Consider the following 21,363-nt stretch of genomic DNA (forward strand, 5'->3'; position numbering starts at 1 on the left):
TCTTGGCTTCACGGCAATGAGTTGTCCCTCATCCTCCATGACTGGCTAACACGCGGTCATGTGCTTGCATAAACACTTCATCCTTCAAACCTGCAGCTACCAATACACATGGTCCATACTTCTTCATTCTAAACAACAGTCCTCATGCATAGTAAACTACACCTGTATTCTAGATACTTGGCAGTCAGTGTTAGCAGCCTGCAAGTCTTGCCACTCAGTAAGGCTTTCGCCAAGTGCTGGCATGAATCCAGTCTTCCTACTCAAGTCATCAGCATTGCTATGTTTCTTGCTGTGTTAGTGTATCACTTTGTCATCAAATAAACTCAGTTTCAAAGCACAATATGTTATTTTACCTAAAGAATTGTTTAGTCCTCGTAATCACTCTAAGGTAGCATGGTCTGTTAAAACCTTAAATTTCCTCCTTTACAGATAACAAATAAAATATGCAATACCATTAATGTCAGCTAAAATGCCGTTCTCTGTGACAGAATAATTCTGATCTGATTTACTGAATTGTAGACACACATGGCATCGGGTGTTCCTTGCCATCTATATCCTGATTAAGAATATATCCAACAAAACCTGGAAGGAAGTCGGCACATTCTTAAGACCAAACTTCATTCATTAATATTGACTGTGGCTCTATGGAATAGTAAATGCGGTTCTTGGCCAGTCTTATGGAATAATTTCCAACTGGTAACGACGACTCTTTAAATCCACCATGGAGAAGCACTTACACTGATCTACGTTGTCTGAAGTCTCTGTTATGTTTGGTATAGGATATGTATGTTCTTGTGCTTGGGTATGAGTAACTGCAACACAACCTACATTACTTCATTCCACTCAAGGATCCACCAGTCACCTGTAGATTAATGAATTCCTCCATTACAGGTTGTAGGTGCTGAGAGATTCTGTATCACTTATTTTACACTAGAATGTTGTTATCTGTTGGTACCCTATGTTGTGTTACTGGTGTTGCTGAGTGTGGCCCACTAGAATTTCACAGATCAACAAACAGTACTAACAAAGCTTTCATTGCCAACTTATCTCTTCCCTTCAAACACTTTATCTTCGTGTATAATGTGTAATGCAGATGTCTTGGCAGTTTGCTTGTGGGAAAGGTTTCCACTTGACCTACTCATATCATCCTTGTCTAGGATGTCCAAGATGGCAATCAATTAACCCTTTTTCAGACTAACTTCCTCTGAGCCAAAATGATCAAAACTAATAAGAACAGTGTCATCCTTGCCTATTTCCTTTACAAGTACCCCACTTATAAACACAAAAGAATGCAGCATATGCAATTCAACACCGCATTAAAACAGTTCTTCAATATATCTCATTCAGTAGGTCAATACCCACATTTAGCCACAATAACTTTCTTGTTCCTCTCAGTAGATTACGATATGAATTGAACTTTGATGCACGTGTCTGCAATTTATTTGGTACCACCTTCACGACTGGTGAACCTTGCAATTAAGTTAAACTTGCAGTCATTGTTCCCAGCTGAAACAATATTCCACTGAGTTCTATAGTATAATGCTAAAGATCAGTTCTTGCATGTTGCTTATAACGCAAATCTAGATCCAAGAATGGTCAGTACCTGCACCAACATGTGGCAAAATTTCCAAACACTCACAACACTGAAACTGAGCAATGCTGACCCAATGACACCACATCATTTTCCCCTGCTCAACATAAACTATATTGTGGAGAGTGACTCTCTTTGTACCCAGAGGCAGGACGTCTAGACTACCTACCAACGCATGACACCATAGACACTAAAAATCTATGTCCTGTTCCTGTCACTATACCCACCAAGAGGAACTCTGCCTCTGCATATGCTTTTGCAGTACACAGTTTTATCAGGAATACCATCTGGCAGTTGAGGAATTCCCACTTTTTTAACAAACGATTATCATAATGCCAACCATTTTGCTTCCTACTGCAACAGTCATGTGCTTGATGTCTCACTACCCTGCATTCATAGAACTGCAGTTAACAGCACAGTTTCCTAATGTGGCCCATTATGTCCACACCTGCAGCACTTCATGAAGGGAGAAAAACGTTATGTTTATCTTGTCCACAATTTACAATGTCAACCTCCTCAAGCTGCGCAGCAACCGCAATAGTGGTGCCTATTTGGATTTTCCATTCCTACTTTCCTTGACATGTCACCTGGAAGCCCCCTTAACAACACATCCAGCACCCTACACTTTGCCTCTTGAAGAATAAATCTGCTTCCATATTCTGTGTCAACTGGTGGTTCCATGTATTAATTTTTCTAATTCCTTACAAGAATGTCTCCACTACTGACTCGTTCCTTTTTTGAGAAGATCAATTAAGTTGTTACCTGAAAAACCTCCTGCTATATTGCTTGTGGTAATGTTGGTTAAGCCCCTTGTTAAGCTGCTCAAACATCCGTGCCTTATTTAATCCCTGATGAAACATGAAATAAGTTTTTTGCATTGCCAACCAATTGTAACTTAGCCATGTACAAGTGCTTCTCATCTGATCAATTAACCAACTTAGCAACAGTCTCTAAGTCGCTAATAAACACTGACACATACTCAGACAATTTACCTAAGAAAGGAGTTACTGGAAGAGCTGCAACAGGATCCACAGAAAGGATAGGAACAGCAACTGACTTGGCTTTTCCACCTAAATTCATAATGCTTTGTTCCCCTTCCTATAATGCTGCAGCATTGGTGATGGCGTTGGCAGAGGGTGCAGAGGCTGCGGTGAGACTTCCACCTCTATGCCCACGTCCACAGGAACCACCCCTGGTGTTCTGGAGTGCAAGTTTATACATGTACAGCTGTGGGACCAGCAAAGGCAGGCTATCCAGGTTCAATTGTACCACCAACTACAGTGTAGTCAATAGGCATGAATGGAGTTAGTTGGTATTATGGCACTACAAAAACCTAACAGTGTCAATTGTTGTAAGGCGCTGCCCATGGGTGCACGCCAGTGTTCACACATCTTTTGCCCCATATGAGAGTACCCCTGCTGCTGTGCCTGGTGGACAGCAGCCGGTATGCCGGATCCAAGGTTCCTGGGGCTAGGAGATGGAGGAGAGTACACAGCTGCTACCCATAGAGGGGCCTGCCAGGCCTAGACTAGAGTGGTTTCATATGTGCTCAAAAACATCATGAGCGCAGCTGTGGTGGTGGTGGTTCTCACCTCATTTAACATTTGCTGTTTAAACATCTGCTCCATATGCTCAACTTCACCACTGGAGAATGGGTGAAATGGCAGACTAAATAAGTGTTTAATGCTGTTGTGGAGAATTGTTTGAAAGCTGTTGCCATGAATTGGGGCCCATTGTCCAACATAATGGTTCGAGGAAACCCTCCAATGGCGAGGATCTGAACAAATGCATCAATTGTGGCATCAGTTGTGCTGAAACATATGGGTAGTTACGAGAAAGTGTACACAACAATGAGCCATACAGATACCATAAAGGAACCTGCAAAGTCCAAACAAATGGGGTCCCAGGAGAGATGGATGGTGGGCCAGGGGGTAAAAGATGGTGGCAGAGTGGAATGGTGCCAGATGCAAGCAGAACAGCTGTAAACCATGGCCTCAAAATCATCCTTCAGCCCCAGCCAGTAGGTATATTGCCTCGCACGGGCTTTCATCTGAGAGATACCCCAATGTCTATGATGGCATAGCTGTAAAACTTGAGACCAAAGGGCAGTTGGGATGACAACATGGTATCTGTCTCAGCATCAAGCAGGAGACCATCGGTTATGATCAACAGATGGTAGGAGAGGCGGGCCCTAACCCAGGGCTGAGATAAGCTTGTGGCAATTCATGAAACAGTAATGGGAAACCTTTCTAAGGTGTGTCATCATTTTATGTCTATGTGGAAACATGAGATTTCCAGTTGGTCAAAGACTGAGTTTGGTCTCACACGTAGGTGAGACAGAGCATTCACATCTGTGTGTTGTGCTGTGGGCTTGTATTTAATGGTATAATTGCACGAGCTGAGGAAAAGCACCCAACGCTGAAGTTATCGTGCCATCCACTCTGGAAGCTGGGAGCACTACACTGGTTTGTGGGCCATAATGAGTGTAAACTTCCTACCAAGTACATAAGCACAGAACTTATTAATTGTAAAGATAATAGGCAAAGCTTCTTTTTTTTTTAATCTGTGAGTTGTCCTTCATAATAGGTATCAGTGTCTTTTATGCATACGTAATCTGTTGCTCAGTACCATCATTGTTCCTACGTACCAGCACTGCAATATGGAGAGACATATGCAGCCAAAACCAGTAGATGTGATGGGGAAAAGGGCACAAGGCCAGGTGCAAACTGCACAAACTGCAGTAAACACTTCAGCTGTGAAACAGTGCTCAAAGGCAGCTGTCCACTTGTACTGAATGTCTTTCTTCTGCAACTGCTTTAGTGGGTGCATGATATGGGCCATTTGTGGGAGGAACTTAGAATAATAATGCACCTTTCCCAAAAGGGCCTGCAGCTCCTGTAAGTCTCAGGGGCGGGGTAGAGTGTCAATAAAGGTGATGTTGCAGACAGAGGGGTTGGATCCATTGCTTGTTTAGTAAGTGTACAAGGTATTCCACTTGCTCCTGAAAAACATGACATTAGTGCAAGAGGCACTTGAGCCCTGTGTCACGCAATGTGGAAAATAGGGTGCAAAGGTTGTGCAGGTAGTTCTGATATGTAATGACCAAGGCAATTAAGTCATCAGTCATCAAGGTACTTAGTGCAAGTGAGGATGGACATGGTCAACTGTTCCAGGTGTCTAAGGAAGATTGCCAGAGTGGAAGAGATCTCAAATGGCAAGCACTTGTATTTGTACAAGCTGAAGTTAGTGTTGATGCTTTGTGACTCCTCACCCAGCAAGACCAGAAAACATGCATCAGCCACGTCTCTCTCAGATAAATATCATCCCCATCCAGCTTTGTGAGCAGGTCATCTGAACTTAGTATGGGGTAGGTTTCCACTTGTGTCTGGGCACTAACTGTCAATTTTAAGTCTCTGAATAGCCACAGGAAGCCTCCGAGTTTCTTGACCACTACAAGGTTGTGGCCCCAGTGCTGGTTTTAAACAGGTTCAATCCCCCCATTCTTGTGAAGATGATCAAGTTCCTGCTCAACGGCCATCTGTAGGGGTACGGCAATGTGTCATGCCCAGCAGAAAAAGGGCACTGCCTCTGGTTCCAAGGAGATATGAGCCTGGAAGTCTTTGGCACACTCCAGGGCAGGTTCAGATATAGGGAAGTGGCACAAAGGTCATCATGTTCCTGGAAGAGAACCGTGTCAGAGACAACCTGAGCCTCATCAGTGATGGACAATCCAAGTAAGAGAAAACATGCAGACCAAAAATGTTTCCAGACGAGTGACTATTGACAACAAACAGCGTCATCAGCCAAGCAACCTTTTTGTATGTAGATGTGATTTTGAATTGACCCCAGAGGGGAATCAAACTGTCACAGTACGCAACCAATGTATGGGAGGGTGGGTCCAACTCAGGAGAACCCAGATGAGCATACAACTGAAGATTCACTAAGGAAAACGCAGCTCCCAAGTTCACCTGGAAACATACATTTTGATTCATAATTGTGAGGTCAATAAAGAACTCGAATGTGCAACAACTGCCCTGGGTAAGAACTGCCTGAAGTTCAAACAACACATCTGGGAAACGGGGTCTAACTGTCCTGATGATTTATGGCAGACCACTCAAAAGATGCCCATCTTTCCCACAATGGGTGCAGTTGAATCATGAGGCATTTGTTCATGTAAGTGAAATCACAATGGTGAGTCAATTCTTACAAATCAAGTCACCCATGAGCTATATGACTGACCAGGTTGCTTATGGTGATGATGAAATTTGAATCACAATGCAACCACATGGAACCACAGCAAATAATATAAGGTCTACAACTTTGCTTCTGCTGTTTCTTCACTAAGTTCAAGACTTTACTGTGAAAAATGTTACGATTCAAAGTACTGACCATTGTTGGACACCACTTTCTCCCATCTTTCAGGCAGCATACAAATCCTGCATCGGAAGAACTTGGCATCTTTTGAAGAGAGCCATACATCAATCTAATTTTTCATTTGTACGTATAACTAAAAGTCAGCCAGACCATGTGCCACTGACTGAAAAATATGGTAGTCAGTAGGAGCAATGTCTTGAGAATATGGTGGGTGTGGCAGGACTTCATTTCAACATTTCCAAGTACGTTTTGACAGGTTTTGCAACATGAGGTTGAGAAATGTTATGGTGCAAAATCCCCTTTTCACATATAACTGTACCGTGCCAGTCTTTGGCATCAAAATCACCATTCTTGAAGCACTGAAACAATTCTTTGCACATTCTTTCACTAACAGCTGCCCCACCATAGGTCTTACCCAACATTATATGAACCTCAACTGCAGATTTCTACATGCTACACATGATGAGAACTGGGCTCATAAGCGAACATATTCAATCAAGAAAAACTTTATGATGCAGCAATCACAAATCGACTAATATTTTGATAGCACTATGTTTAAACTGCCTAAGCTTATTGTAGTACACTTACGAACTACCGTCTGCACCACCACTTGCCACTACTGCCATCTATTTGCAAAACTGCAGAAGCAAAGTTGTAGACCTAACAATTAGAAAGCAACAACAAGCCCATCTCTTCAAAAGTTAGTGCAGCTAGGTTTGAGAACGATGCAAACTTCTTCAGCAAGAAACACATCTCTGGGGAACCCCAAGAAAGGATCAGCAGCCACTGGAAAGCGTGGTCAGAGACACGAAAGACAATAAATTGCTTTTTCAGTCATTACAAACGTGTGTCCTAATCCTCGTTGGCACCGTTAAAAGGCAGAAACACAGGTGGACAACTGTTAGTCTTGGAAATGACCACAGCCTATGTGGTGTGGGTCCCTGAACCTGCAGCTGATCCTTCCAAAGCTGAAAATCCCAATGTAAAAATGCAATTTTCTGCTGTTCTTGTTGTTGAGATTGCTATTGCAATTGCTGCTGCAGGAGCAGCTGTTGATGCTCCTGTTCTACAAGCCCCACAAGGTTTGTGCCCAAGGGATACGTCTAATCTTTTACCCTGTTGCCAGTTATAGTGACCGTGAACAATTCAAAGGCCCACAGGAACTGGTTGACAGGCTTTGGGCCATCAACAGCGAGTCACCCAGTGTGAACAGGAGGACAGGCAATGAAGATGGCATGGCAGAATAACATGTCCAAAACACACAATCCATGAGTGAGAACGAAAGGCTTAGCGAATCCTTAAACGAAAACAACGATGTGTTGTGAGAACGATACAAGGGCGCGGTGAAATCGCAACTGAAAATGGGAGCCACTGCTCCGCTTGCTTTAAGCGGCACTGCAGCATTACTTGGGTGACAAGATGGGTGTCATTTTGCAGTTAGTGTTGTAGAGGTTATGTGAGGCTAGCACTCCAGATGTAATAATGCTGTCTGGCAGCCGTCATCAAGTTAAATGCCTTCTGAGGGGCTTTTAAAATCATCAGGCCGTGAACCAGAGGAATGTCATCTTGGGAGACAGTTTTGCACCCCACATTCGCCTAATCTTGCAACAGGTTCATAGATTTTTCTTGTACTGGACTAGACGATATTCCATTATGTCACAAAAATTTCCCATCACGTCACACCCACAATCTGACTGACCAAATGGGAGAGTTGAGAGAAAGCATGTATACAAATGGGTGCATAGGCCCTAACCCTTTCCATTGTTGGACCATTACCACATGGGCTATATAATGTTTTCATTGTATCCACAGATTTTCAGCTTTAATAAACACTGGAGTCACTGAGTCTTGTAGACTACATTTCCTCCACAGCATGCCTGGAGTTGGTTCTGTATACTGTTGCACTGACAACTGACACACTGACAACTGCCACTCTCCTCTTTCCTGGTTACTGCTGCACTACCCTGCTATGCAATGGTTTTGACGAGGTTCAGCACAGTAAAACTCAAAAGTAAATCTCGTGCAAGGATTTAGATAACTACGGTTCTGTTTTCAAAAAATCAAAGTCAATTATTAGGGTGCAGAAACCATTCTAGAAAGTGGAACTGTTAGAAGACAAAATATAAGAAAATTTTATTTATACATATCAGTCCTGCAAGCGAATTAGTTTCTGAGGAAACAAAGAATTAATGATTTCGATCAGTTGGAGATATATTTTAAGAGGAAGCCCTTGCTAACTCGTATGATGGTCAAGAGGCACAAGCCCTGAAATCACATTACAAGACACTACATTACATCACTGTGCACATAGGTTCGAACAGCACTTTTTGTAATTTTGATCAGTCTCTGGCAACAGAATGGAAGCTGACCTTTCTCTCTCATAGATAAACTGGGTCAACGGAGGCATCCGATCCCACCCGTCGGCTTTAACCCGTGACATATGGGTGTTGTGTTGTGTGACATCATGACGGCATGGAGTTTAGTTTATGAATGTGCTGTGTTTGTAGATGATGTCCTGTTGCGGTTGGTGGTGTGCGTATGGTCCACGTGTTATGTGGTGTACTGGGTTCATTTGGGTATCAGTGCTTGAAGTGTGCATTTATCGCTCATGACTCTTAATAGAAGAACAGAAATTAGTTTCAGTGAGCTAAGAATTAAGTTTCCGCTGTGTTTATCTTATTACGGTGTCATGTGATGTTGTTGGTTTGCTGTTTGTCGCGCAGTAAGTCATTTAATTCAATCTGTGGCTTCTTTTGTTAGGTATAGATATGGCTTATAAGTTTAATAGTGCGTGTCTGCGGGCTGAAATGGGGGACGACATGTTGTCCGTCATTAATTTTCTGCAACTTTTTGGGCTTGTGATGGAGATAGTGAAATGTGGCGTATGTAAGCAGAATATGCAAGTTGGGGGTTGATGTTTAGCGCCAGAATTTTTTTATGGTAAGTAGTCATTTTTTTGGGTCTATTGTTCACATGTTATGATGTTCGGTGGGGGTTTTTATGTGTTGTTGGGTAGGTGTTATTTACTGCATGTGTTTGTGGTTGACGTTTTGGTATCGGCACTTGTGGTTGATTTATGTATCTTAGGGGAAGTACTCGACTTCAATTTTTTTGGTATTTGAGCTGTATAAGTAATGGGAAGTGACCTATTCCATGTGTCATCGTAGCTGTGTGTGTTTTGGTATCATAAGCTGCTGTTGATCTATATAGGTCAAAGGAAGAGTCCGATTCCAATTTTTATTGTTTTGTTGGTTTTGTGGTATCAATACTTGTGGTGTGGTTATAATTTTTGCAGTAGTTGGTTTTTATCTTGTGGTATTGACAGTTTTTTGAGCTATGTAGGTCAAGGGAAGTGACTGATTCCTGTCGATATTGTAAATGTAGCGGAATTTGGGAATTTTGTGGTGTTTTTTTGTCGTTTTGTGTGGTTTGGGATTGTGGTGAGTGTCTGTACGTTTTTATATTTAGTATGTCCCCACCCACAAATCCCCAATTTCCTGCACTGGTGCCATTAGTTTGATTATATTTTTTGAGAGAGACGTATTTGTTGGTTCTATATGTATTTTCATGTTTTTGTTGTGTATATGTAATGACATCATAGGCACCATATTGGAGACGTTGAGAATGGATCCATGATGTAATGGTGGTGTGGTATGTGGCATCACTATAACATGGTATTTTTGAGTTGGTTCATGTCTGTAGATGTCGTGTAGTTGTATTTGATCGCGTTTAATGTGTGGTACTGGGTTCATCTGAAACATGGTTATGTGCCAACGTGAGTTTATTTGAGCCTGGGTAATAAGTCCTGTTGAAAGTTTTTGTTTTGTTTTCAGTGAGTAGGTATTGAGAGCTGCGTTTCAGCTATATGGGTCAAGGGAAATGTCTGGTTCCACTTTTTGGAGCTGTAGATGTTGATTTCTTGGTATCGTGGGCTTCATTTGAGCTATATAGGTTGAGTGAAGTGTACAATTCCTGTTGGTTTTGGGGCTGTAACGTTGTGTTGTTAGTTGATGTTTTTTGTTTAATTATAATATTCGTTTTGGGATGGTGCAGTGTTTTGTACTGTGATATTTAGGTGGTGCCCACTCTAAACCCCCTATTTCCCCCAGTTGTGCCATTAATTTTGTTTTATTGTTGGAGTGAAATGTTCTTGTGTCATTTTTATTTTTGTTCACATTTGTTGGCATGTGTATGTAGTGACAACATCTTCACCATTTTGTATACATTACACTGGAAATACGTGTTTCTGTCATATTTATGACATCATGGGTCAAAGCAGATGGGTCGAATCAGATGCTCCCCTAATGCCAACAAGTATGAGGAGGAGAAGGGACAAAAGTCTCAAAGTAAGTCCCTCTTCAGTGCCAGCACATTCGCCTGGGTGTAACTACCACCCAGACTGAAGTTAAATGACTTGTGTCCAGTCTCCCTCACATACTGAATGAAATAAAATTACAAATAACTTAGTTCAAATCAATACTCATTACAGTGGTGACAAACCATGGTGGTGATTTTGTAGTTGTCAACACTGAGTAGTAACATAAATACTGGTCCCAGAAGTAAATAACAGCATTGTAGCAAGAGTTACTTTACTTCCTTTTTTAGACAAGTTCTCAAAAATAACTGGTCTGCAGTTTTATAACAAATGAAAGTAAGAGAATATTACAGCCTACTGTAGAACTCAAGGTAATAAATAAATGATCTGTCAAAGAAAATACTCAACAATACATGACACTTTCTGCTAAAGATGCATCAAAGAATCAAAAATATGGGGGGGGAGGGGGATTCAATAAGAAATACAACACACTTATTTTCTCCGCCTATTTTGGTTAAAAAATGCAATAATTTTGTTTGCAAGATTCTTTAACATTCCAGCATAATCTCATATTTCTAGAAACTCCCTGTAGATAGCAGCACTAAGTCTTCAAAAAGGCACCTGTAACTGACGTGTGTTCCAAGCAAAGAGTAAATATTGAACTTCTTTTGGCAAAATACCAGGTCAACACATGTATTTACAGGTTTTTACAGAATGTCTACAGACACCAGGCAGTGATAAAAGCATCATAAGTCACCAGGCAAAGCACCCGTCGTCAACACAACAAAGAGAAGGAACTGTGTCTGATCTCCCACTAACAATCCAGATGCACACAGTTGTGATGCCTGCAACAAACTGTCAGACACTATTAATGGAGGTGACCGATGAAAAACAAACAAATAACTCAGTGTTCAACTTCACATGTCTGCTGGTAGTTGTGCCACAACTATCCACCAGCTAGCATATGCAAAAGTTTGTGTATGTTGGGTTCAAATTCAAATGGCTCTAAGCACTATGGGACTTAACATCCGAGGTCATCAGCAGCGCGGTTCCAGACTGAAGTGACTAGAACTGCTCAGCCACAGCGGCCGGCCATGTTGGGTTCCTTGAACCCTAATTGAAAGGCATAAACAGGAAAGTACAAACATCTGTACCAAATTGCTTGTTTGCCACAGGCGATGAAACATGAACTTGAGTTGTTTGTTTGTTTTTCATCGGTCACTTCCATTAATAGTGTCTGACAGTTGCAATGTTGCAGGCATCACAACTGTGTGCATCTGGATTGTTAGTGGGAGATCAGACACAGTTCCTTCTCTTTGTTGTGTTGACGACAGGTGCTTTGCCTGGTGACTTATGATGCTTTTATCACTGCCTGGTGTCTGTAGACATTCTGTAAAAACCTGTAAATACATGTGTTGATCTGGTATTTTGCCAAAAGAAGATCAATATTTACTCTTTGCTTGGAACACAGGGGCTATCCATGTAGTGGCATCACACGTCTCCTTCGGAGATGTACCCTCAGCTGGTAAAATCATAGCTACAGGCCTTATTCTGTTAGATGTCTTCCCTCATGGTCAATCAACTAACTTCACAATCTATTGTCAGACCATTAGTTAATGGAAGAAACAATTACACAGCATGTTTGTGACCACAAAAATGACAACTTATTTCTCCCTCCCCGTAACACAACGCCACATACTAGTCTCTGCACCCGAGAGAAGACCACGAATATTGATGGACTCTTCTTCCTCAGCTGCCCTACACCCCCACCTCACACCTTCTATTTCCATCTCTTTGCCCCATGAACGATGGACTCCACATGAGTAACTACAACAATGCTGGGAAGTTATTGATGCAACAAGAACTTGGAAGATTAAAACTGACTGCTAGACCGGAATTTGAGCCCAGAAACTTGCCTTCCATGAGCAATGCTCTTACCAACCATGCTAATACTAAGACGTTTGGAAGATAGGAAAGAACTGATTTTTAAAAAAATAATTGGAGCCAAAATTTCAATAACAATCCTCTTCATGATGCGGGAGGAGTCTTCTAAAAATTGGTATGTGTACCACATGGTAGATTATATTCAATAAAATATCAGTTTCAAAGCTATTATTTGCTAGAAAAACATACGGAAATGAACCTATATGACAGCTGAAAACAGTGTGTGTAAACAAGATTTAAACATAGATCTCTGCATTCACAGCCAAGGTCATCACTACATGGACTGCATGTACTAATAGCAAATTTGTAATTCGCATAATATGAAGAAATGCAAGAGTGGTTATGCCATGTCTATGAGTCCTGTGGTATGGACTGTGCATGGATAAGAGAAATTAGCAAGTACTGCAATCACAATATTCAACTTCTTTACACAATACTTTACAGTAATCTAAGTTCTGTAATATAGGCATGACAGATGTACTTTAGTAAAATTTAACTTGAAACTTACTACTACTCCGGGAGTCTTTTTGTGAAGCCAAACGACGAAGAGTTTTCTGAATTTCATTTTTCATTTCCTTCTTCTTTTCCGGGGCCAAGCTTGCATAATTTATTGACTTAATCGTTTCTCTAAACAATTCTTCTGCTGACCTGAATTGACCAGTTGCTTCATAACTTCGAGCCATCCTGTAAAGACCAATTACAATCACTCCTTGCAACAGATGGCTCCTGCACTTATTGTAAAGTCAGCGACTATTACCTTTCCTTCACTTTGTACTCCAGTTCCTTTGGGTAAGGCAACTTCAGTACATTTTCTATGACATCCACTGTTTCAGTGTAACGTCCCAGTCTGTATAATGCTGCAGATTGATTCGCTGCAGTAACGGCTAAAAGTTGCTGGTTTCCTAATGGTAACAATAAATGAAAAGTTTCCATGGTCCCTTTTACATGAACAATTAAAACAAATAAAGGCAAATTTACCTTCTGTTAAAGGAATCGTCATGATACTTCTTTTGTAGAGCTGCAAAGCGCCTTCATAGTTTCCCTTTATGAAATCAGTGTTACCTGCCTCTTTCAGTTTCTCTGCGAGACTCTCATCTTTCTTTTTGAAAGAAGTCGGTATAACAAAGTCACTCACTATTTGAGAATTGAAAACAAATTTTATTTTCCCCACATTATCCAGTGACTGAAACTGATGTTTGTCTTCGTCACTAATGGACGCCAGAAATTCATATTGGAAATATTTGAAATATCCTCCTTCAAAAACTACGTTCCTGAGCATTTCTTATAACCTTTATTTTATAAATACTATTTTTAACCACTTCAATTCAGAAAGCACGCACGCCTGGAATCCACAGTTGTGAAATGAAGCCTCTACTGATATAAGCTACCTACTATCGAAATTTTATTGTTGTCACCCACACCAAAACTATTGTTAACTACACCGCAACCCACTGTTGGAACTGCGATTGCTTAATTCCACAGAACAGAACTACTGGCTTACAACTAAACAAAGTCTAAGTGATCAAACGATACAGATATCTCACTTTACATTCACACTGACAAACATAATTTGCACAAACCTGAGGTGTGTGCAAACATGGAAGTTTGAGCGAAACCTCTCAAATCTGTGGGTTCAAACCTTATCTGCGCAGACAAGTTGGAGCGTGTGGACAGAAGATCGCCGCAAATCTGGCGCGAAACAGCTGTTTGCTCAGTCTAGTGTTTGTATTTGTGCGCACAGGGCATTAAACTGGCTGATACTCGTCAGTGTTCTCGAGAGTTTGTCAGTTATTCATTGTAATATATAGAAACCACCCATGTTTGTGGAAGATTAAAAGTGAAGAATATAGTGACCGAGACAAAAATACAGCAGCATATAATACTCTAATTGAAAAATTGCGGGCAATTGACGCCTCGGCAAACAGAGAAACAGTAATAAAAAAAAATTCGTTGCGAACTGGCGAAATTGTTTGCGTATGGATGTCGAAACTTATAATTATCTCTTAAAGCTTGTAACCCCTCATATTATGAGAAAAAATACTTGTATGAAAAGGGCAATTTCTCCTCATGAACAGCTGGCGGTAACATTAAGATTCCTAGCAACAGGAAGGAACTACAAGGATTTGTAATTTTCAACTGCAATATAGAAACAAGTGTTGAGTGAAATAATACCCAACACATGTGAAGCTATTTACGCTGTCCTGAAGGATGAGTTCATGAAGGCAAGTCAAGTAAATTAAGTCTGTCAGCGAACTGTTTACCGAAAAGAGTTATCCAAAGTTCAGAAATCTAGAAGATCTGGTGTAGGTGTAGACCAAGTATACCAGCCAACGTTATGGTATTTTGATCTTCTTGGCTTTCTTAGTGATCAAGAAACGCCAAGACCAAGCAGGAGTACAATTGAAGATGAAATTGGAGTGTCAATGTGCGAGGAAATGGAACACGAGGTAATGTAAAACAAAACAGGTTCGCCCTGCAACTCTCGCAGTAAATTTACGTGAGAAAACTGCTTTCGCTTTAGCAGCCACTGTCTACACCATTTTGACCGCTTTCTCTGTTTCAAGCAGTTGGTCTGAATGTTTTTTGGAACACAGACCACAACAGAACTTCCTCCATTTCTATATTTCAAAACAACTGAATTAAATTTTTAAATTTTACGGGGAGCGTAGTCGCTTGCCACTGATATCTCTTTTCTACACCGACAGATGGCGGGCGAGTAGTAGATTGGGGTTTGTGTCGTGTGAGCACACCACATTTGCAGCGATCTTTTGAATGTACAGACATCTGCCCCGATGTCTGCGCAGACAGATCGTTGCGTGTGGACCGGGCTTCAGACTGTGAGAAATACACCTTGACAGTCGATTAACACTTGCCGGAAGACATTCCATAATGCAGCTTACAATGCGGTATTAACACAGGCTGTCCACGGAACAGAATGGGCAGGGGCTGACTCAAAATAGTGAATAAAACTAAAATAGAAGCAGTGCACTACCGCCTTTACCCAGAGTTGAAAAACATGTTTCTGTTGGCAACATTTGTTTACTAAAGTCTGCAACATGTTGGCTATAATCTTCGTTGTTCGCATTCCCGTCTACACTAGCGACAAAAATTTCTAAATACGTATTCGCATCGTCTGCTTAGTTGAACTGGCAGAAAGCATTTGACGTTGTGTATTCGCATCAGAAGTTACGCTATGACGGGTGAAGAGGAAGGTTAATTATATTTGACACTGCATTAATAATATTCGATTGAATAACCTGGTGCAGAAACTGGCGTATTCGTTGCCGGTGGACTAAAACATACTGTAATGTTACTAGGATATCTAATGAATATTATAGGGCTAGACACAATTTTCAAAAAATCAATTCCTGTGAAGCAAAGACTTGCTGTTAAGCCAGGTTCACACAGGCAGCAAAAGTATCGCCACTGCTAATGGCGAACTGCAGTTGCTTTGTAGTTGCATGTGTGAACTCCTAGTTTTCGGTGGCGCCATTTAAGAAGCGCAACTTTTGTCACGCCACAAAAAGTTGAACTTGGTTCTACTTTGTTGCGCCATTTTGCCTTCTCCACAATCGAATAACGTCATTCGATTGCTACCTCGCGGCTGGATTCAAACCTTTCTAGTGCGTATTCTTTCGCAGATAGTGCTTTTGTTTGTGCGTTTGCTATTAATATGTCGGAAAACTGGTTAACAGCGACAATTATGAGATTCTTGGAGGTGTATCAAGAACGAGAATGCCTTTGGAACCACAAAAGCGAATCATACAAAGACAGAAATTTGACAGATGCTGCATTAATTGAAATAGTAAAATACCTGGAAATTGAAATAAGAACACCGTGAATTCATTGTCCCAGGAAGGGGAAACTTTATTGACACATTCCTGGGGTCAGATACATCACATGATCACACTGACAGAACCACAGGCACATAGACACAGGCAACAGAGCATGCACAATGTCGGCACTAGTACAGTGTATATCCACCTTTCGCAGCAATGCAGGCTGCTATTCTCCCATGGAGACGATCGTAGAGATGCTGGATGTAGTCCTGTGGAACGGCTTGCCATGCCATTTCCACCTGGCGCCTCAGTTGGACCAGCGTTCGTGCTGGACGTGCAGACCGCGTGAGACGACACTTCATCCAGTCCCAAACATGCTCAATGGGGGACAGATCCGGAGATCTTGCTGGCCAGGGTAGTTGACTTACACCTTCTAGAGCACGTTGGGTGGCACGGGATACATGCGGACATGCATTGTCCTGTTGGAACAGCAAGTTCCCTTGCCGGTCTAGGAATGGTAGAACGATGGGTTCGATGACGGTTTGGATGTACCGTGCACTATTCAGTGTCCCCTCGACGATCACCAGTGGTGTACGGCCAGTGTAGGAGATCGCTCCCCATACCATGATGCCGGGTGTTGGCCCTGTGTGCCTCGGTCATATGCAGTCCTGATTGTGGCGCTCACCTGCACGGCGCCAAACACGCATATGACCATCATTGGCACCAAGGCAGAAGCGACTCTCATCGCTGAAGACGACACGTCTCCATTCGTTCCTCCATTCACGCCTGTCGCGACACCACTGGAGGCGGGCTGCACGATGTTGGGGCGTGAGCGGAAGACGGCCTAACGGTGTGCGGGACCGTAGCCCAGCTTCATGGAGACGGTTGCGAATGGTCCTCGCCGATACCCCAGGAGCAACAGTGTCCCTAATTTGCTGGGAAGTGGCGGTGTGGTCCCCTACGGCACTGCGTAGGATCCTACGGTCTTGGCGTGCATCCGTGCGTCGCTGCGGTCCGGTCCCAGGTCGACGGGCACGTGCACCTTCCGCCGACCACTGGCGACAACATCGATGTACTGTGGAGACCTCACGCCCCACGTGTTGAGCAATTCGGCTGTACGTCCACCCGGCCTCCCACATGCCCACTATACGCCCTCGCTCAAAGTCCGTCAACTGCACATACGGTTCACGTCCACGCTGTCGCGGCATGCTACCAGTGTTAAAGACTGCGATGGAGCTCCGTATGCCACGGCAAACTGGCTGACACTGACGGCGGTGGTGCACAAATGCTGCGCAGCTAGCGCCATTCGACGGCCAACACCGCGGTTCCTGGTGTGTCCGCTGTGCCGTGCGTGTGATCATTGCTTGTACAGCCCTCTCGCAGTGTCCGGAGCAAGTATGGTGGGTCTGACACACCGGTGTCAATGTGTTCTTTTTTCCATTTCCAGGAGTGTACATCATGGGTAAACAATTATTAGAACTATGGTTGAAGGACAGTTCGTTTGTACTTTCATGTATGATTAGCTCATTCCATAAATAATTAAAGCTAGGGATTAGTAGTTCATAAATAAATCTGAAATACTGAGAGTATATTTAGACACTGTTAATTACTGCATATTTCCAACACTGCAGTTGAAGCTCTGGCTAGTGAATCTGTGAAATATCTAAAGCAATGTTTCTGTGGGCTGGTTGTAAAAATATTTCAGCTACACATGATATGTAAGACAAAATACTGAAATAAAATATACTGCTACTTAACGAGTGCGGAAAATTTCAATTCGGTGAAAAATCAATTTACTTCCACTGTTGAGAACAGCAAAAGGGGCTATGTTTTATCACTCACCTTCAAATGAGACTTAAAGGCATCGTAAATAGCATCCATCATTTCGCACAAGAATACTGAAATAGTATTTTTCGGGACACAGTAGGTGTACTGGAGAGATGACATGGAATCCCCTCCGCCACACACCGTCAGGTGGCTTGCGGAGTATGGATGTAGATGAATCACCACTTGCCAAATATCGGAGAGGTACTTGAAGTTTCACGCGAGTAGGGATTGCATCTCTCATGTGTGTATCCGATCTTTGAATAGAGCTTGATACACAGCTCAACAAGTACTCGAAATTCGTCTTCGACATCCGAAAATGGTTTACGAATGAATTTTCGTCTTCGAGTGTTAATTCTTTTATGAGCGTATTTGTTGCTCCCATATAATTTCTGCGCGATATCCACTTATGGATCCATTTGCGTTTCCGTTTCTTTGTTGTTAACTCTTCGCTCAGTTCTAATGCCACAATTTGCGCTACAACATTAACGCAGGCCCGAATCATTTCAGCTGAGACAGGTGACGCCATTTTGCAAACTGCGCAATTACGAAGGATTTGTGGCGTCCTGTGTGAACAGTAGCTCACATCGCCACTCCAGAATGACTTGACTTGTGGCGATACTTTCGTTGCGTGTGTGAAACCGACTTTACTTTTCGTTTTTTGACAAGAGAGATTCCTATTAAAGCCATGCATATTTATTCCACCTTTCATAGGAAATAGTTTATAAACTTTGGTTGAAGTATTAGGTAAAGGTAATTTAGTTATTTTAAGAGCACTGAAAAATGTATTTAATTGATCATAGATTTATTTTTACATCTATAATAACATTATTCCAAATCGTCACCATCAGCACTTTCAATAAATATAACTTATACTCTAATGTCATCTGCAACCTGTAAACAATTGAAATCAAACTACTTTGATCGATATAAGGAATCTTTAACACTTCTAGATTTCTCGCTTTCTTCAGTTTTTCGTTTTTCACGTCTATACTGAGATATGAAAGACATCAATTTTTTATCCACGTCAGAATTACTGGTGCCAAGGGACACAGAGATTGTCTCTAGAGAGTCGTGCTTCAATTTAGTATTTTTGTAACTGGCACTTCGTTCATTCCAGAAGCACTTCTCTGCTTTGTAGAATGTGATATGTTCATACATTTTGTTTCTTGTATCTCCATTTTCGAAAAGGAATGCAGAATGAAACCCAAGACAACACGAATTACTACACAAAGTTGGACAGAACAGGAACGTTAGTGCTATGTAGCGGCCTTGAGTGATAGCAGACCAGAAAATGTGTCCCATTGTATGATATATGTGTGGTGCATGTTCTGTTGGGCATGTACAACAGAAAAGACATCACTGTTTTTGACACAGCGGCCAGAAATATCAATATTTGGAGGAAGATTCAGACATCAGCCGCAATACGGCATTGAAATAATTCAGTGTCGAAAAGTAGAAAATTTAGGCTGAACTGTATTTCCTAGTGTATGCGAGTGGTTGCTTTAACCACATCAGATACCCGAGAATACTTTCTATTGTACCCAAATCCTCAAACTATAACACACTTCGAAGTAGCATCCCTGTCCATTTGCCTCGTTTTGTTCACAGTGTTTCCTGTATTCGTGCAAGAGGTATGGATCCTGTTATGCATCTGCACTGAGAATATCATAGCAGTCAAACTTACAGATACACTATTGTATGAGATGTTTCCTCTGTTGGGTACGTAGAGGGGTCAAAATAAGGCAATACATATATTTCTTTTTTGCCCAATATCACTCATATGAGGTAAAACACACTCCAAAAGGTAATTCGACATATTAGAATAACAGGAAATATCTTCGAAACCACGATATATAACGAAATGTGTTTCATATAAAACTTGAAATGTAATTAACATTCTTAGAAACTGTATAATGATCTTCTATAATAAATGGAAATTTTGGAAAATAGCCCACCACCACTAACTAATTTTGAAAATGGAAACTTCAAAAAGAAAATGGAATTTTTGAAAAATGAAAACTCAAAATAGGAGTTTCCTGTTACAAAAGGACTATGCCAGGGGCGTTCTATAGCACCGACGGTATTTAAAATCTATGTGGAAGACTAACTTGAATACTGAAGGAATAGATTTGGAGACATGGGAATCCCTGTAGAGGATGAAATATTGTACACACTTCTCTTTCCTAATGACCAGCTCATCACAGCAGGAGACCGGGATGACGCTCAGTACATGATTCGGAAGTTAGAAGAGAGGCATGAAAGATGGAGCCTCGCAATAAGCATAAGAAAACCGAATATCTTAAAGTTGGCGTCAGAACCATAGAGGATCTGGAGATTGTAGCTAGTAAGATTAGGGGATGCAAGTATTTTAAGTATCTGAGAGTTATGATGTCATTAAATGGAAAAAGTGAAATGGACAAACAATAAAATAGGGCAGAGCAGGAGGGCCACATGACAACAGCACTCAGTACCTCAGAATAACAAAATAACAAAAAGGACAAAACAGGTGATATATCGTTCAGTAGCTGAAAACATCGGTATGTATGGAGCAGAAACGTGGATATAAACAAGTTTCAGAGAAATAAGTTGCTTGCTCAAGAGATGGACTTTCAGAGACAAAGTTGTGGCGTCTCCAAGCTGGATCTTGTACAAAATACCAATGTGAGAGGGTCAATGGGTGTGAACAAATCAGTAATAGACACCATAGAGATCGAAAGTCTAAACTGTCATGGACATTTGGAAAGGATGGAAGGTAGCTAATGGCCAGCAGAAAGAAGGAGGCAAGGATGACCTAGGAGGAGCTGGCGTCGAGAGGTCAAAGACATGATAGCTGCCTATGGTCTACAAGAAGCAGACTAGCAGGATCAAAGTAGAAAATGGGAAGCAAGAAGCAGTGCCAGCGATAGAATATTCACAAAATGATCATGATGGAAGCTCTTATTACAACATAAATTATAGAAGCTTTCAGGCTGAAACACCCTGCTAAACCTGCAGGACAGGACAGGTAGTTTAAACTGTGGAAAGGGGCCAAAATAAGGGGCTGTCAGCTACACTCGAACATACAACTTTATTATTTGATCAAACATTACAAGAGCCCAAAAAAATTTTTTTTAACACACAGCTTTAAACCTTGGGAACTAATTATTGGCTGAAAGCCACTTTAATTTTAAAATGACCGAAGACCAATAACTTAAAGCGCAAGCATAATCAGAAATTTAAAAGGCAAGCCTTATCTGAGATTTTCAGAGCAAACAATTTGAATTCAAAATCGGCTGAAAGCCCAACACTTAAGGCTAAACAACATTAAATTTAAAAAAGGCCTTACGTAAAATAGTTCTTAATTAGGCAAAACCCAACCAAAGCAGGAATTTAAAAGGCAAAGTCTTATCTTAAAACAGTTTTTTAGTTAGGCTGAAGGCCCAAAGAATCAGACACTTCAAGAGCAAACAAGTTAAATTCAAATCAGCTGAAGGCTTAAAACTTAAAACTTCATAGCATTATTTTTTTAATACCAAAGGCCTTACATGGAACAG

General features: G+C 41.5%; 1 protein-coding gene across 1 annotated transcript in view; it reads right to left on the bottom strand.

Moving 5' to 3' along the window:
- Positions 1-13,737, bottom strand: part of LOC126248055 (SET and MYND domain-containing protein 4-like) — a 131,403-nt gene extending 117,666 nt beyond the window's left edge. Inside the window, exons 1-3 of the mRNA XM_049948693.1 lie at positions 13,203-13,737; positions 12,982-13,126; positions 12,733-12,908 (exon numbers count right to left, since the gene is read on the bottom strand). Coding sequence (XP_049804650.1) covers positions 12,733-12,908; positions 12,982-13,126; positions 13,203-13,503 — 622 coding nt within the window. The 5' untranslated portion in view covers positions 13,504-13,737. The remainder of the gene's footprint in view (positions 1-12,732; positions 12,909-12,981; positions 13,127-13,202) is intronic.
- Between the last annotated feature and the right edge of the window lie 7,626 nt (positions 13,738-21,363).

Source organism: Schistocerca nitens, chromosome 3 (genome assembly GCF_023898315.1).
Source record: "Schistocerca nitens isolate TAMUIC-IGC-003100 chromosome 3, iqSchNite1.1, whole genome shotgun sequence".
Taxonomy (NCBI): Eukaryota; Metazoa; Arthropoda; class Insecta; order Orthoptera; family Acrididae; genus Schistocerca; species Schistocerca nitens.